Source organism: Lutzomyia longipalpis, chromosome 2, assembly GCF_024334085.1.
Source record: "Lutzomyia longipalpis isolate SR_M1_2022 chromosome 2, ASM2433408v1".
In the NCBI taxonomy this organism is placed as follows: Eukaryota; Metazoa; Arthropoda; class Insecta; order Diptera; family Psychodidae; genus Lutzomyia; species Lutzomyia longipalpis.
Genome location: NC_074708.1, coordinates 33,766,993 through 33,783,405, shown reverse-complemented (window position 1 = coordinate 33,783,405; position 16,413 = coordinate 33,766,993). Strand labels below are relative to the sequence as shown.

The 16,413-nt window shown below is 32.1% G+C and overlaps 3 protein-coding genes across 3 annotated transcripts in view; 1 reads left to right on the top strand and 2 right to left on the bottom strand.

Moving 5' to 3' along the window:
- Window positions 1-10,450, top strand: part of LOC129790342 (clavesin-2-like) — an 891,203-nt gene extending 880,753 nt beyond the window's left edge. The window contains exon 4 of the mRNA XM_055827819.1: window positions 10,427-10,450. The gene's annotated coding sequence lies outside the window, so the exon portion shown is untranslated. The remainder of the gene's footprint in view (window positions 1-10,426) is intronic.
- Window positions 1-16,413, bottom strand: part of LOC129790211 (serine/threonine-protein phosphatase PP2A 65 kDa regulatory subunit) — a 620,353-nt gene that overhangs the window by 189,779 nt on the left and 414,161 nt on the right. The gene's annotated exons all lie outside the window — the stretch shown is intronic.
- On the bottom strand, window positions 327-16,118 carry LOC129790176 (rhophilin-2). The gene is made up of 11 exons (XM_055827551.1): window positions 16,003-16,118; window positions 9,510-9,571; window positions 9,381-9,440; window positions 3,649-3,765; window positions 3,321-3,448; window positions 2,682-2,977; window positions 2,396-2,607; window positions 2,209-2,313; window positions 1,188-2,138; window positions 906-1,058; window positions 327-807 (listed from the first exon to the last, which is right to left on the bottom strand). Exons 3-11 carry the CDS (start codon window positions 9,420-9,422, stop codon window positions 601-603), a joined length of 2,211 nt encoding a protein of 736 aa, XP_055683526.1. The 5' UTR covers window positions 9,423-9,440; window positions 9,510-9,571; window positions 16,003-16,118; the 3' UTR covers window positions 327-600.

Genomic DNA, 16,413 nt, shown 5'->3' with positions numbered 1-16,413 from the left:
GGATCAAAAGGTGAGAAGTTTAGCTATCAACTACTATCAATCTCTCAGGTGGAAAATCATTGGAAATGCCGGAAAATTCGATCGACTTTATTTAGCCAACTGGTGACTATATTTACCCGCCGCGTTTAAAAAAAGTCAGAAGCGGAAGGGTTTAGGAAAAGCTCGAAAACTCATATTTCCCGTGGAGATAGAGAAAAGTGGTCTGAGACAAAGTTGTAGGCCAGGAAATTTCCTATAAGAATGACCTATCGAGGAAATTTTCTTGCCCTTGGGGAATCCTGCAAATAAGGATTTATGCAAATTGACTATTTTTACCCCGGTCTCCCTATAATGTTGGCTATTTCAATTTATTAATGATTCGTTATAAATAATTGAAATTTTGCTGCGGAATTTACTGAAAGTTATAAAAAAAAGGTTCATTCTGTTGTACCTAATAGCAGATCTATGAGGTTTCTCTTTTAGTTTTTTCTGGTATCTAGTACCAAATTTTTTAAATCAAAATAATTTTAGATAATGTAATGAATTGATTTAATTTTTTTAAGAAGTAGATAAAAGTTATTCGACTTTCTCAATTCTCTTGAATGGCTCTTAAAAAATATTTTAGTAATTTATCTTGCCCATACTCTGTGTTCTCCTAAAGAGGTTCCATCCACTTGAACTTAGATTAGTTAGGCGACTTTTTGTGGATTTACTACGTGATTTTGGTTTTGATGTTGTACCATTGGGACTTGGTGCACCTGATGAAACGCCCGAAGAACTCCCACCGGAAAGTGTTGACACTGAACCTTTTCCTAAACCGGATATTGGCTGTAAATACGGAATTGTTAACGTTATTAGTTTAAAATTTAAAATCAACAGTTAAAAGATTTTTTAGAGAGCGGATTATGTTCTTAAAGACTAAATACCTTCAAGTAATTCCGATCCATTGGTGTTATAACTTTCAAATCAAGACTCGACCCGGCCATCTGGATGAGGTTGACCATTTGCTGATGCGTATACCATTTTACATCAACACCAGATACTTCTACAATGAAGTCACCATCCTTAACTCCACCCAACTGAAAAGAATAAATTAATAATTTAGGAATTTTCCTAAATTAATCATTTCGTCCCAAGATTGAGGCAATTTGTGACAAAGTTCAAGGATTTTTTTTTTTTGAATAGTTTAGTGTAGTTTTAATACTCACATCAGCCAAAGAATTCACTTCAACATAGGAAATGATAACTGGGGCATCTCCACGAATGTGAAATCCGAAACTCTCAGCATTGCCTTGTTCTATATTTTGATTTTGCAAATCATCAGATAAATCATCTGCTGTGTATGCAATATATTTTGTGCAAACATCGCAATGTCCATTGCTGTAGGCTACGCTCTTCTTACACTGGCACCCATTGGTCATATTTGTTGTGGAAATCTTTCGGGCATTTGATAATTTTCTATCTTCGAGACTTGTACCCTTCTGCAGACGCACACTCCGTGGTGCCGTCCAGTGGCGTCGTGCCGAAAATACAGCAATTGGACCCAATTTCCGAAATGGATCATCCACTTTGTAGGACGTAAAATCAGGACCTGTTAGCGACAATGTAAATTTAGAGCATGCATTTAGGGGTGCATCGACAAGATCGAAATCTTCATCGATGAATTTTTCCTTCTTCTTCTCAGTTTCCATTTGAAGTTTCTCAATTTCTTCGCGTGTCTCACTGTAGGTTTGATGAAGTATTTTCGTAAGAGCTTTCTTGTTTTTCAACTCTCGGCACATACGTTGCAATCTCTGTGCTTCATCGTGACTAGAAAGAGCCTCCTTAAGATGGGATTTTTTTAATGCCACCGGGTTCACATTGCTATCCATGCTGTCTTCATCGTAGATAAAAGAATCCTCTTGTTTGGTAATTGATAGCGTTTTGGACGATGTGGATGACGATACTGAACTAGATGATGGATTTTTTAGTGGTTTTGTACTAATACTCTTTGCTGTATGGTAATGCGATAGTGCTTTGTAGAATTCAGCTTTGAGCGGTACTAGACCAGCCCAGCATTCTGGAAGGTATGTCTGTGTCTCAGTTGATTGAATACTCGCATGCATTTCGTTGTATTCCATAGTTAATTTTGCCGCTTCTCCCGATAAATCACGATGAAGCTGCAGATTTTATAAATCATTTATTACAAAATGTTCAATTAGAAACGGGTATAAGAATTAAACAACTTACATGAGAAACATTATTTAGAGACATATTTTCCATTTGAAGCAGTAACTTTTCAAATAGACACTCTCGTGCTTGAGCAAGCATCAAGGCGACTAGAACTTCTAGAACCTGTTTAAATTGTAAGATTTCAAATTAAATAATTAATTTCTGAGTAAAAGAATTCTCAAATATTATTCCTAAATTTACTTACTTGAGGTTTTAAGTCCATCGAAGGGGCATTTGTGAAGGTATCATAAATGTGCTTAAACACTCCTGCGGCTCGCAAGAAAGAATCAACAGCTGCATCTAAACCCTTTTCTGAACTTCGATCCTGACGTGCTCCAATTTGTGTATAGATAGCGCCTAAGTTGAACAATATACAAGCTTTCTCAAATGCCACGGTCCTTTGACACGAAGGAACACCTTAGAGAAAAAAAAAATTAAAGCATTGTAAGAAAAATCTCAGAAAGAATAGATAGATTCTAGCTAAAACTCACCTGTTAATGAATCATACCACTCAAAGTAAACCCCTAAACTACGATCAGGTGGAAAGAAGCGCCTTTCAACGTAGTAAAGTAAATTGTAGTAACGAAACAGCAAGGATACGCCGGTCGAGTCTCTCGTTGGGGTCCTTGCTGCTTGTCTTGTATCAGTTATGTCGGAAATGGCATCCTCATAGCATGAAGAATCCTCACTGTAGTGTTCAAGAATAAAATCCGATAGGGGTTCCATGAAATTTACTTCTTTTGTTTCTTTCAAACCCAACGGTATCATGGGAATTACGGCATCGAGGCTGAAAAAAAATTAAGAAAATAAATTGCATACATTATGTTTAGTTCGCACATCAATATACAAGAATATTTTTTTTTTGCATTGAGATGCATAAATCGGGATGGAAGTGGAACACTATTTCACCTGGGATGTGATATACAATACAAGAATCACAAGCCTCAAAATTAGATTAATAGAACTTTTGAATTAAATATGTAACACAAAGCATCGGCGTATAGAAAAAAAAACGATCGTGTCTCATTTTGTTTGCAAATTCTAATTGGCGATTAGAAAAATAAAAATTCTTGGTATAATCATAACATTCGTGCATGCACAAACCAATTTGTCTTATTACATGTACTTACGTGTCATTTTGGTATATTTCCACGGATGAATTGAGCTCTGATAGTTGTTCCTTAAGAAGTTGAAGGTTTGAGTTAACAAAACTCAATTCAAGTGCAACGGTGTCTTTGAGCTTTCGATTGCTTGTTGCCTATAATTATAAATAGATATCAATAAGTTACATAAGATACTGCTGAAAAAGCATAGTTCCTTAAAAAAAGGTGAACAAAAAGCAGGAAAATGCATTTTGATAGTGCATTTACCATTAAAAGTAAAGCAAGAGACATAAAAGAAAGTAGCGGAATTTTTTACTTACAAACTAGTTAAATCTATTTTATTATATTTTATTACCTTGTACAGATTTTCTGCTCCAGCTCTCAAACGAAGTTCCTTATTTATCTCCTGATTCAATTTGCAGCGACGATTTTGTAGTTTTCCTCTACAAGTTGCTACCCGAGGATCTGATCCCTGAAAAGTAAATAAAAAAGAAATTAATTTAACGAATTCTTGATGCTTTTTCTACTTTTCAGTGTAAATTAGGTTATCACAAATTATTCTAATTCTCGATCGCAAAAGTTTTTAATCAAATATTTAAATTAATCAAGAATTTTTGGGTCATGCTAATTTCTAGAACAAATCTCAATTTACAGATACAGAATCATTTATTCGGTGAATAAATTGACTCATAAAAATTTCCTTTCATTTTTCATAAAATCTCCCATCGTGTAAGGTCAATGAATTAATTTTGAGTGTATGGCATAACATTATTTTCTTTGCATTTGAGTTTCAAGTTTCAGTGATTAAGAATAGAACCCATAGTGAGAAATAATTTGTTCTTAGAATAAAATTGCATAAATCAGTAAATTCAGAAAATTTGTTTTCCATGAATTCTGATTATTTCCATTTGACGCAATCAATTCTTCTTCTATGAATAGATCGGATAAACATTGGAAGGTATAAATGTAGGTTAAAAGCACCCCTGTTTACCTATCCTTACTTTATTATTAAATTAACTGGACTGGAGAATACGCCGTCTGTATAAATACATAAATACTATGCTCATATAGGCGCTTAATTGGAAAAGATAAGCAAGAGATGAATAAATAATATGCAAATTCCTCCTATTCAGTGACACATATTCTCTCAATCGGCCACAAGCGCGTTAGAATGATTCTCCATTGCTCTAACTGTATATAAGCATCCAGGTGATCGGTTGATGTTGTAAAAGATGCTGGCATGATTATGAAATGCACAGTTGGATACAGCAGAAGTGAAACTTATCGGTAAATCAGCAATCTGACCTATTTCGCATATAATCTCTCTCCTTCCGTTCCATAACATTACACTTATTGGATTTAAAAGTTACTATAAACAAAATTCTTCATAGTTTTATATTTTTTTAAGCGATCTAGTAAAGCTATCAATACCATCCTATATTTAAGACAGGATGAAATGTTATGAAAAAGAGTTTAGAAGGGTTAAAAGTAGTTTATAAATAGGCGAGTAGAATTATTATCTTCTATTCATTATTTTGCTTCAAAGATATTACATAGGTACCTAACAATGTTTATAAACTTGAGGTAGGTACATTATGTAATTAATAATTAAATAAAATTCTCAGAGAATGTTATTATTGTACTTTCTTTATAAATGTAATAAAAGTATCAAAAAGGTCATCCGTTATTTTAAAAAGAATTGTAGCTGAATTTGCCCTATTTCTGGATAAAGAAAATCTCTAAATTGGAACTTTAATGACTTTAATATGAATTGATTGATCTTCTAATGCTGATACATAGATCATTTATGTAATGATACATCATTTGAGAATCATAAAAAAGAGGAATTTTAATAGAATTCTTTGAAATATATTTGGATTCTTGAAGAACTTTAAATCTTTCTAACATCTAACAAAAAAAGTCATGCGATGGAAAATTTATTCAAAGTTCTTTAACTGACATTTTTCTCTAGCAAGAGTCACTCTTCCATAAATCTTGACACGAAGACTGTGTATATGTACATTGTACAAAGCATAAAATCATTTTGTGTCTAAGAAAAAAAATTGCTTCACGTCTTACAAAAAAAAACACAATGCTGGATGATTGTTTCGATCTTCTTTCCACACTACACGTGTGGGAAAGAGATAGTCTTTTTTTTATATTAAATGCCCTTTTCCCATCTTCCAAACGAAATATATACAGTTTAAAATGTATATCCAGCGGAAGAGCTTTATGTACGTTTTATACATACATAATATGTTCTTTCACCTGATCATCATTCAAAGAGAGTATATTCCTTCACCTTTGAGCACTTTATTTTTATTCGCGGGATCTTATTCTCCTCTATACCTATTATTCTTATGCCACAGCACAAGTATTATGTGTTCCCTCCTATAGTTATTCGCTTTTATTGCAGAAATAAAACAAACTCAATGACAAAATATTTTAATATGTAGCATAGTTATTTCCGGTTGTGCACTTGATTGTATATAATTTTTTATATACCTATTAAAGGAAGACAATTAAACAAATAAGTTTAGCTTGTGTAGCTTTCCTGTTGGTGTATGAGAAAATATTCTAAATTTTCTTAATAGAATAGATTTTTATGATTTCTCTCAACTTTCTCAGATTTCTAAAAATTATTTTTTGACCTTTTTATCAACCTTCATATTTTATTTTCTTAAGTTTTTCCATTGTTTTGATGGACCCAAAAAAGGACCCTAATGTCTACACATAAATCTTGTTAATTAAGAACACAGCAAATTATGGGACTAATTTCGCTTGTAATTTATATACCTGGCACTTGAGTTCAACAAGAGAAAGGCCCATTATCTCTCACAAGTTCTTAATACACACGTTCATTTATTTTATCACACCAAAAACTCTTTTTATTTAATTTTCTTTAACAAAATTGTCCCGCAATTTAAGAATAATCTTTAAGAAAAAAATCAACGTTCAAGCCAAAAGCATAAACTTCTTCACAAAAGTTGTTTTAGGAAAATTCTTCACTGTGATTATTCATAAACAATTTACTATGTAGAGCAAGAAAGATCTTTCAGCTTGATTAAAGCCACTCTGCTTGAAATAAACCTTCACTACCGCGGAGGAATAAAACGCGACTGAAAACAGAATCTTTGAGGAAATTCTCTCAAGTGTTTGGCGCTACGCTGCAATTTTGCCTTGAAAGAGCAACACCATGGAGTTCGCGATCTTCGTAACCACCGAAGAATTGCGAGCATTGTGATCTTATGTTTGTATGTATGTATGTTGGTGGATACATAAAGGCATGGTATACAAAGAGCGCCATCAAGATTTCATCAAAGCCATTCAAATCGCTAAGAGTTCCCAAAATTGTCGTTTTAGCGCTTTTAGCTTTCATAATAAACATGCTGTGAGCTAAAATACATTTATTATGGAACTGGAGGAGGATTAAACGGTTAAAAAATCATTACACTAAATGTTAAAAAATATATCTTAATACAAATTAGTTGGTATTTCACATAAGAATAATTATTTTTTGAATACAATCTCATATAACATTTTGCAGAATTTTTTGCATTGAAAGAAATGTGATAGCATTATTGATAAGTTTTTTTTGCGCATACATATTATACGCAAGACTTGCGGTATTAATTGCTAGAAAGGTGTGTATGCGGCGAGGGTGGATGTCGCACTGACGTCCGGCCCTTACAAAAGTAATAAAATAGTTATATTACTTGTGTATTCTTCACGTGAAAAATATTTCAAGGATATCCTCTAAGAAATATTGATAAAAAGTTTAGTTTTTCAATGGATGACGCATCTTGAAATTTAAGAGATAAAAGCTCAACAAATTCTTTGAGAGATTACTTTAAAAAAGCTATGAAAATTATCAAATAGCTGAATAAAGTAAAGCTCTAGATATAACTCTTTTTTCCAAACATTGAACTCTAAAAAACATTAATTCTAATGATCTAAATATGTCGTGGAACATAATATATAATGGATTCTGAAAGAATAATAAACTTATTCACTCAGATTACATTTTATGAGAATTTATGAAATACTTTTCATCTAGAAACTCAAATGTTTCTTGCAAACTAACATAAAATTAGTATTAGAATAAGTTAACTTTTTTCACTTCTTGCTCTCGCTCTCATGATATTGCATTAGTTTGTTTATTTTGCGATTAAACAATACACAGTTTACACCACTTCTAAGCAAAGTAATATGATGTGAGTTTAAAATTTATAGCTACATTACTTCGTTTCTTATCGTTTATTATGCAGCTCGCACTTCATCATGAGTAGGTAGCATTATGTTGAATTCAGATATTTTGTGAACCTGTTTAAATCAGCTCTGAACCAGTGTTTATATAATTTACAGGAAAATGCGCAAATTCAAATCCTTTTAATTACTTTTCTCAATATATGTGAAGATTTAATTTAAATAATATTGCTTTTAAATTTTCTTAATTTGAGCAATTTTTAAAAACTTCTAACGTGATAAATATGGTAGGAATTTAGTCTACAAAAATTCTATGGAAAAGATTGATTTTTTGCCAATCAAAAATTATTTATTTAGCAATAAAGAAATTTATTTGTTTCTGTATGGGAAAACCCAAAATTCCAGGTAATACGTGAGATTACGCGTAATCATGAAGCGAATTACAAAAAAAAAGAAATCGCCAGAGACTTTGCTTTTACTGTGATCCGCTGGGAAAAGCCGGCAAAGATTAACACGAAAATGCGATGTATGACGTCATCATGGATTTTTATGTCTCTTTCAGAGCATAAAGCATAAAATTGTCTTTGTCAAAAATCATCAACGAATATTAATGTGAATTCTTAATGCATTTGAGAAGACGAAAAAACGCATTGCTGACGTCATTAATCGCATTTTCAAACATAAATCTTTATTGGCTTTTTTCAGCTGATTTCGGTGAAAAATGGAAGTTTTTTTTTAGCAATTTCTTGTTCTTCTATTATTTCTCTACACAGGATTACGAGAGTCCTTTTGATTATCGTCTTAAATGAAATATTTTCCCATGTAGAATTAAAATCAATTAAAAATATAATTTAAAGTTTTTCTCGCCCGTATCAGTCAAAATCCACTCTCAGAGCTCATCGCTTTCCATCAATGTCTTGTATGAAGGCATATTGTGAAAAATACTTTTTTTTTGTTTAGGTTTGTTTTTCATAATGGGAAAGAACGTCTTGCACGTCTGCATAGTAAAACAATAAAATTTGCTATTATTATGCAGCGATGCCATTTCACATTAAGTCTTTCTTCGCTTTTTTTTAATCTTGCAAGTGCAGAAAACCCTCATTCATCTGACTTGAATATTTAAACTTTATCTTTTTTATTTAAATAATATAACTTGTGTTAAGTTTTTTTTCTGTTTTACAGCCCATGAAATTACAATAGAGGCGCTTTGTATATATCTTTAATCTAAAGTTTATGTTTATATTATTTTGTTTATAGTTTCTACTTGATCAGTTACTTCTTCGAAAACAAAGGATTATTCTTTTCCTATACATGAAAAACAAATATATGATAAATATAATAGCTTAAAAAAAGTATTTCAAGATTAGATTATTTCATTATGAATCATACTTTAGGGGTTTTACTTCACCCCATACCCATATAATTTGTAAAATTCAAGCAAATACATTATGATTTATGAGTGTGATTTATGATATTAAAAAAAAATGAAAAATATCTCTTCCAAACACTAAATGAAACTCGTTCAACCCATTAAAAATTGATGAGTACTCGTTACCGATAAATTAGCAAAGAAAAACTTTTCGCCATGTGTTTAGCTTAGGAGTAACGTCTCATTTAAAGCATCAAACATAATTTTTCGTTGCGCTGCACTTCAATTAGACACGCCCATGTGATTGAACTGATTTATGTTTGATTTACTGCTCTTGCTAATTAAATTATTTATCTTTAATAATCGGTATTGTTTACCGTTTATTAATACATACATAGGTATAGTTTATTTATTTTATTTAATCTCTCAAACAATGGCTTTCAATTTAAAGTGTCTTTTTGCTCTTAAATTTAGTTTATAGGTAAATGGAGAAAATGAAGCAATATACTTACTCTTACAAATGAAAATGATCGATTTTCTGACCTTCCCTCCATAGCTCTAATGGCCCCTGCCTGTTAAGAAAATAATAAAATTATTTTCACATGTCTTTTTGTACAATAAGTTGTGAATAATTTGCTTACAGGTTCATTCAGGTTCAACAATTGCGATGTGTTGTGTTTTTTTTTCTTCGCGTGAAATTGATCTGTTGAGTGAGAAAAATGAAATATATAATAATGTTATGTATGTATACAATTTTATTATAAAAGTAATACATTTTAAAAACACGATAATGTATATTTTGTGAATGAATTAGAGCTAATAGAAACAAAGAATGGGTTTGCTGTTTGAATTGTTTGGCATCCTTTTCTTATTTTTTTTAACTTCTGGAACTATCTATGCAGACTAAACTACGTCGACTATGTAATATTTTGATAATGTCCTCGGCTATTATCTCACTCATCCGGTGAATTGTTGCTTTTTCACATTGTTTTTAAGCACGTTATGACAATTCTCTCTGACGAAAGGTCATTTATGATGTTTCTATGGGAATTGTGAAGATTTTTTCGACATTTTCCTTCAAGCAGAAATGTAAAGTTTTGTGTCTGAAAAGTTCGATTTTCTTTTAAAGCTTCTAAAATAATTTTTTTATCGCTCTACCTACTTGAAAAAATTGAGATTATGCAGCAATCAAGAAGGTACACTTTTGGGAATTAAATGATAAGAACCATTTAAAGAGATCTATTTTTTTTGTGATCGCACGATGATATCCTTATTGTTATCGTACAAGAAAAGAATACAAAAAGTAGCACAATAGAAAAAAAATGCTGAATTTAGCTCTCAATACACGTAAATACCAAGGTTTACATTTATACAGATATCGTATGCTGATAACATTTTTTATGGTAGCTCTGTGTGGAAGAACAGAATAATAACTTGAGCTGTAAAAAAATGAGACTCCTAAGAAAAGACGCAATATAACACCTCAATTACAGAACCTCTTCATTTTCCAACGTTGTATCTCCCCTGATTGTATACATACATGACATATATGTATTAGTACTCTGCGTTGATACCACTGCTTGGAAAATGAAGAGGTTCTGTAATTGAGGTGTTATATTGCGTCTTTTCTTAGGAGTCTCATTTTTTTACAGCTCAAGTTATTATTCTGTTCTTCCACACAGAGCTACCATAAAAAATGTTATCAGCATACGATATCTGTATAAATGTAAACCTTGGTATTTACGTGTATTGAGAGCTAAATTCAGCATTTTTTTTCTATTGTGCTACTTTTTGTATTCTTTTCTTGTACGATAACAATAAGGATATCATCGTGCGATCACAAAAAAAATAGATCTCTTTAAATGGTTCTTATCATTTAATTCCCAAAAGTGTACCTTCTTGATTGCTGCATAATCTCAATTTTTTCAAGTAGGTAGAGCGATAAAAAAATTATTTTAGAAGCTTTAAAAGAAAATCGAACTTTTCAGACACAAAACTTTACATTTTCCTTCAAGCAGAAATGTAAAGTTTTGTGTCTGAAAAGTTCGATTTTCTTTTAAAGCTTCTAAAATAATTTTTTTATCGCTCTACCTACTTGAAAAAATTGAGATTATGCAGCAATCAAGAAGGTACACTTTTGGGAATTAAATGATAAGAACCATTTAAAGAGATCTATTTTTTTTGTGATCGCACGATGATATCCTTATTGTTATCGTACAAGAAAAGAATACAAAAAGTAGCACAATAGAAAAAAAATGCTGAATTTAGCTCTCAATACACGTAAATACCAAGGTTTACATTTATACAGATATCGTATGCTGATAACATTTTTTATGGTAGCTCTGTGTGGAAGAACAGAATAATAACTTGAGCTGTAAAAAAATGAGACTCCTAAGAAAAGACGCAATATAACACCTCAATTACAGAACCTCTTCATTTTCCAACGTTGTATCTCCCCTGATTGTATACATACAGACATATATGTATTATTCATTATCACAGTGATTTGCAGAGTGATATCAAGAATTCATATCGTATGGAGGGAAAATGGAAACCAACGATGAGATGCATATTGATGCATTTTTTCTTTCATTATTTTACAAAAGTTAGAACTTCCTACAACTACCTTCAATCACAGAGAATTTCCTTATAACTTAAACATCATTCCCTTTGAATCTTATCAAGTTGTGTTCTCAATTTCTTGAGAATTTTAAATGTCTCAATTTGGTGATTTTACCGTATTTGGAATTTTTTTTTTTTGATAAAATTACAAACGAGGTCAAAAAAAAGAATAAAATCAATTTTCGGGATTTCACATTAAAATGTCGCAAAAGACGAGATTTATTGGAGGTATAAAGAAAGGAACACCTCGAAAGAATTCTCCTTTCTCTACCCTCTTTTAAAAAAAAAAAGCGTAATGTGAAATGAAGAGAGCGAAATGAATTCTGCTCTCAGTTGTTGTGATGGTAAAGACGTATATAAAGTAAAAGGTAAAATGCACAGGAAATAATTAATTACGCACTCCACGAACATGATCAGTTGTCATCTTTTCTCTGGGTGCGAGTGTCTGCTTCATTGCTGGGTGAAACACGTCGATGTGATTGCTCATTCACCTCCGATTAGTCGTTGTTGCTATTAAGTGGAATTGTATCGCTTGTACAATGTCTCCTCTCTGTATATGTTCAAAGAGTATCGCAAACTACACGTCACAGGTACGCAACAATAGCTCATCATGGCCATCAATACATTATTTATGTGATTGACAATATACAGGTACTTTTTTGGGATGTACCCAACAATTCGCAAGAAGGTGGAATTAATTAAAATTGTAGATTGAGCTTTCGATGAGAAGCTTTTAAATTTAAATCTTCAATTTAAGTGAGTTTTAAAGGGATGAGATTTATGGATTTGGCTATTACTACATCAATTTCTATAATAAATGGTAAAACTATAAAACATAAACTTAACCCGGATATGCCAAATGAGCTATTTATAGAAAAAAAAATGACTTTTTATTACCACAAAAGTGGAGGGAAAATATGAAGAAAAAAATTGTTTTGGATATTTTACAACAATAATAAACTCCAACAGAAATGCTTGCAATTTGTTATTTTGCGTTATTTAATTTAAGTCATAATATCTCAGAAAATTAATTGAATTTTCTATATCTCTTGCATGTTGGTGCTTTAATATTCGCGATAAACATTCGCAATATCGCAATAATTAATATTTACCTCATTTTCAATATGATCGCGATATTTTTTTTTTCAATTTTTTTATATTCTCAACTTGTTTGTCACTTGATTAAATAGATAAGGTACATCGTTGAAGTCGTTGAATCTACAAAATTAAATGTAAACAATAACAGGTATGGGTTAACCACCATGCTACATTTTAAAGTTGTTTTTTCTTCTTATTTTTTCTCATTCGTTTAATTTTGTTTTTTGTTTTGTACTTTTTGCCTGTAGTTTGCATGACGAAAGGGATTAAAAAATTGTTGTTCTACTTTATGCTAAAACAAAATCAATGATACGTGATTTATTACATCTAACGAAGATAAGTTACATTTCGTAATCAATTTTTTTAGCCTCAAAATTTGGGTCTTAAATCTTATTTTCTAGATTTCAAAGATAATATTTCGCCCAGAATAATTTGAACCAAAAATCGAAGCCAAAAAATATATATTTTGCTCTTAATGATAAGGGGTGGTATTCTAGGATAGAGACGCCTTTCAAGATCAAGATAAAAATCAAAATAAAGACCAAGACTGTCGGTATTCTACTTTACGACGAATTATACAGGAAAGTAAAATCAAAATTTGCGTTATCCTACTTGTCAGTTTCTTGGTTTCAGCTTCGCGCCAAGAAAACTTTAGCGATGTCTCTTTCTAACGCATTAATTTTTTGTATTGCGCTTTCTCGTTCGCTCTCGGATGACAATTGAACGAAATTTAAACACTTCATGAGAATTTCTTCCCTATTGCCATTACATCCAGGAGCCCTGATTGTATAATCTCGGCTATTATTCCCAGGCATTATTGCTCCGGGAATGGAATGAATATTGTCGGAGAGGTGCTTTCTGCCTCCAGATTATGATAATTTGGCGGTAACCTGGGGGGGGGGGTATGCTACTGCAAAATTTTGAATTTTTCTTAGGAATCGTGGGCACTTCTTCTTGCTATTGATGGAGTGACCTCCGGATTAAGGATCTCATCCCAGGATTGTCATATCCTAGACAATCCTGGGATTCTGGGGCAATTTTTTAATTTTTTTCCAGGATTAGTGGTCACTTCTCATTGGTAATGATAAAGTGATCTCCGGATTGGGCATCTCATCCCCGGATTGTCACATCCTGGACAATCCTGGGATGCTGGTGCAAAAATGTTTGTTTTTCGCCGGAATTGTGGTCACTTCTCCTTGGTAATGATAAAGTGACCTCCGGACTAGGGATTTCATCCCAGAACTATCAAGCCCTGGACAATTAGGGAATGCTGGTGCAAAATTGTGGTTTTTTCGACAGAGTAGTGGTCACTCCAACATTACTAATAGGAAGTGACCATAAATCCGTCGAAAAACCCACAATTTTGCACCAGCATCCCCTAATTGTCCAGGACTTGATAATCCTGGGATGAGAGCCTCAATCTGGAGGTCACTCCATCATTACCAATCAGGAGTGACCACAATTCCGTCGAAAAACCCAGAATTTTGCACCAGCATCCCAGGAATGTCCAGGATGTGACAATCCTGGGATGAGATCCCCAATCTGGAGGTCACTTTATCATTACAAAGGAGAAGTGACCATAATTCCGGCAAAAAACAAACATTTTTGCACCAGCATCCCAGGATTGTCCAGGATGTGACAATCCGGGGATGAGATCCCCAATCCGGAGGTCACTCCACCATTACAAAGGAGAAGTGACCACAATTCCAGTGAAAAACAAAAAAATTTGCACCAACATCCCGTATTTGTCCAAGATTTGACAATCCTGGTACATCCCGGAGGTCACTCTATCATTAGCAAGATGGAGTGAACACAATTCCGGCAAAAACCCGTCATTTTGCATCTACATCCCATATTTGTACAAGAGTTTTCATATCTCCCATACTGAATTTACATTGCCTTTACCTCATTTAAAAACCAATTTTTCAAAGGACCCCAAAACCGTCTTGGAATTTCACATAAATCCAAGACATTTTACGTTATAATAAGACCGTAAATCTCTATCGTAGAATACAGAATCTTGGAATATTTTTATCCAAGTCTCTTTTGACAACTCATTTTGTAAATCTTTATTTTGATTTTGATTCGTATCTCAGAATACTAAAAGTCTTGGAAGTTGTATGAAGAAACAAGATTTTTAGGTTATGGTTCGACCGTAAATCTCTATCTTAGAATACCAAATCTTGAAATATTTTGAATTTCCAAGATTATCCTGAAAATTTCTTGGAATTTTAAAGTAGAATACCAAATCTTGGTTTTTTTCTTTATTTTGATCTTTATATTTATCTTAGAATACCGCCAAAGATTTGTGCTAAATTTGTTTCTTTTTGAGTTTTTTTTATAAGCTTTTTAAACCCTTTAAGAACTTTGAGATATCGCGCTTATCCAAAAATTGCAAGAAGATTTTGAATGTCGAAAAATGTATGAATTAGTTTTGATATATTTTAAATTTTTAAAGGTTGTAAGAAACATAAGACATTAAAAAATGAGAAATAATTAAAGAATTGTCAAACACGTTAAAAAATGTCAATTGTTAGCAAAGAAACGTCAGATTTTAAAAAGAATTTCTGAATGATTAAGAAAAGAAATGTCAAAGATGGACAAGAATCATCAAACGTTAGAACTAACGTAAGTGAAGCAACATTAATCTTTTGAAACGTTAAACGTAAAAATTAGCATGTCAAAATGTTTGTAAAGAAATGTCCATCCGTTTTTAATAAATTTTTAACGTCTTCAAAATTGAAGAAAAAAATCACTGTCTTTTTATTCCTTTTTTTATAATGATTTTTCATTGATTTATTTTGGATTAATTCATACATTGCAATAAAGATCAATATTTAAAAAAAATCTTTTACGCTTCGAAATTATACTTTTTGCAATTCTTCTCTCCTATTTTATTTTGCACAATAATGTCGTCCCTTATCGAATGTAATACGAGACACATGCTCAACCTCGGTTCTGAAGGTTCTGAACTGCTGGAGGCTAATTAAATGCCTCCCAGTGCAATTCGATTGTATTTCGGTGTATTTGATGTTATTTGATACAATTTTTTCAGGTCGTTTTGATATTCTCCTGAATTTCTTTATCACAAAAAAAATTTGGTCAAGGAGTCAAGTGAAAAAAAGAAGCTTTTTCCAATTAATTTGCAAATGCGTGCCATATAATTATGTTTGCTCTATGGAAAGCATCCGCACAGTGTAGGTTTTTTTTATTCATTAAGTTTCACTCTGAATACAAGTATTTAAAAGTATTATTTTTTTTAACCAGAAATGCTTTTTAATCAATTCATTTTAAATTTCAAACAGCAAATCCAAAATCGACCCAACCCACAATTTACACCGCATAAGATTTCATTATGGTGAAAAAAAAAGCCAATTTGGTATGTCAAGTGATTTCTTTAGAGAGATCTTTTACCTTTAATTCCTGTTGTGTTACTTCTTCGCGTTTCTCCAAAGATGATCTTCCTTTCTTCTTCTCAATTTTTATCCTTTTGATGTGTCATCATAGAACTTTTTCATTTCTATCACTTTGTAAAACATTTCACAATTAATCATGAAATTCCTTTAGCTATATATAAGCAGCAGCACCAAGAGAGGATTTTTTTTGTGCACTTCTGTTGGATGATAAGAGTAGCACTGAGTCACGATTTTTCCATAAAATTTCTCTTTGAAGTCATACACACATGCCTGATGTTGAAGGCGCACTCAGAGAACATCACAGAGCTACCTATATGTACCTACATATAATATAGCTTCCACTATATACATTCACATTCAGACAAACTCTAATGAAAGAAAATTCTCCAAAGAAAAACTCCCATGATCA

What these genes read in the sequence shown, in the direction of transcription:
- LOC129790176 (XM_055827551.1), bottom strand. Translation starts at nt 9,422, where the DNA reads ATGGAGGGAAGGTCAGAAAATCGATCATTTTCATTTGTAAGA. An exon ending in GAGCAGAAAATCTGTACAAG is followed by an intron (nt 3,449 to 3,648) that starts GTAATAAAATAT and finishes TTATAATTATAG; the next exon opens with GCAACAAGCAATCGAAAGCT. An exon ending in GTGGTATGATTCATTAACAG is followed by an intron (nt 2,608 to 2,681) that starts GTGAGTTTTAGC and finishes TTTTTCTCTAAG; the next exon opens with GTGTTCCTTCGTGTCAAAGG.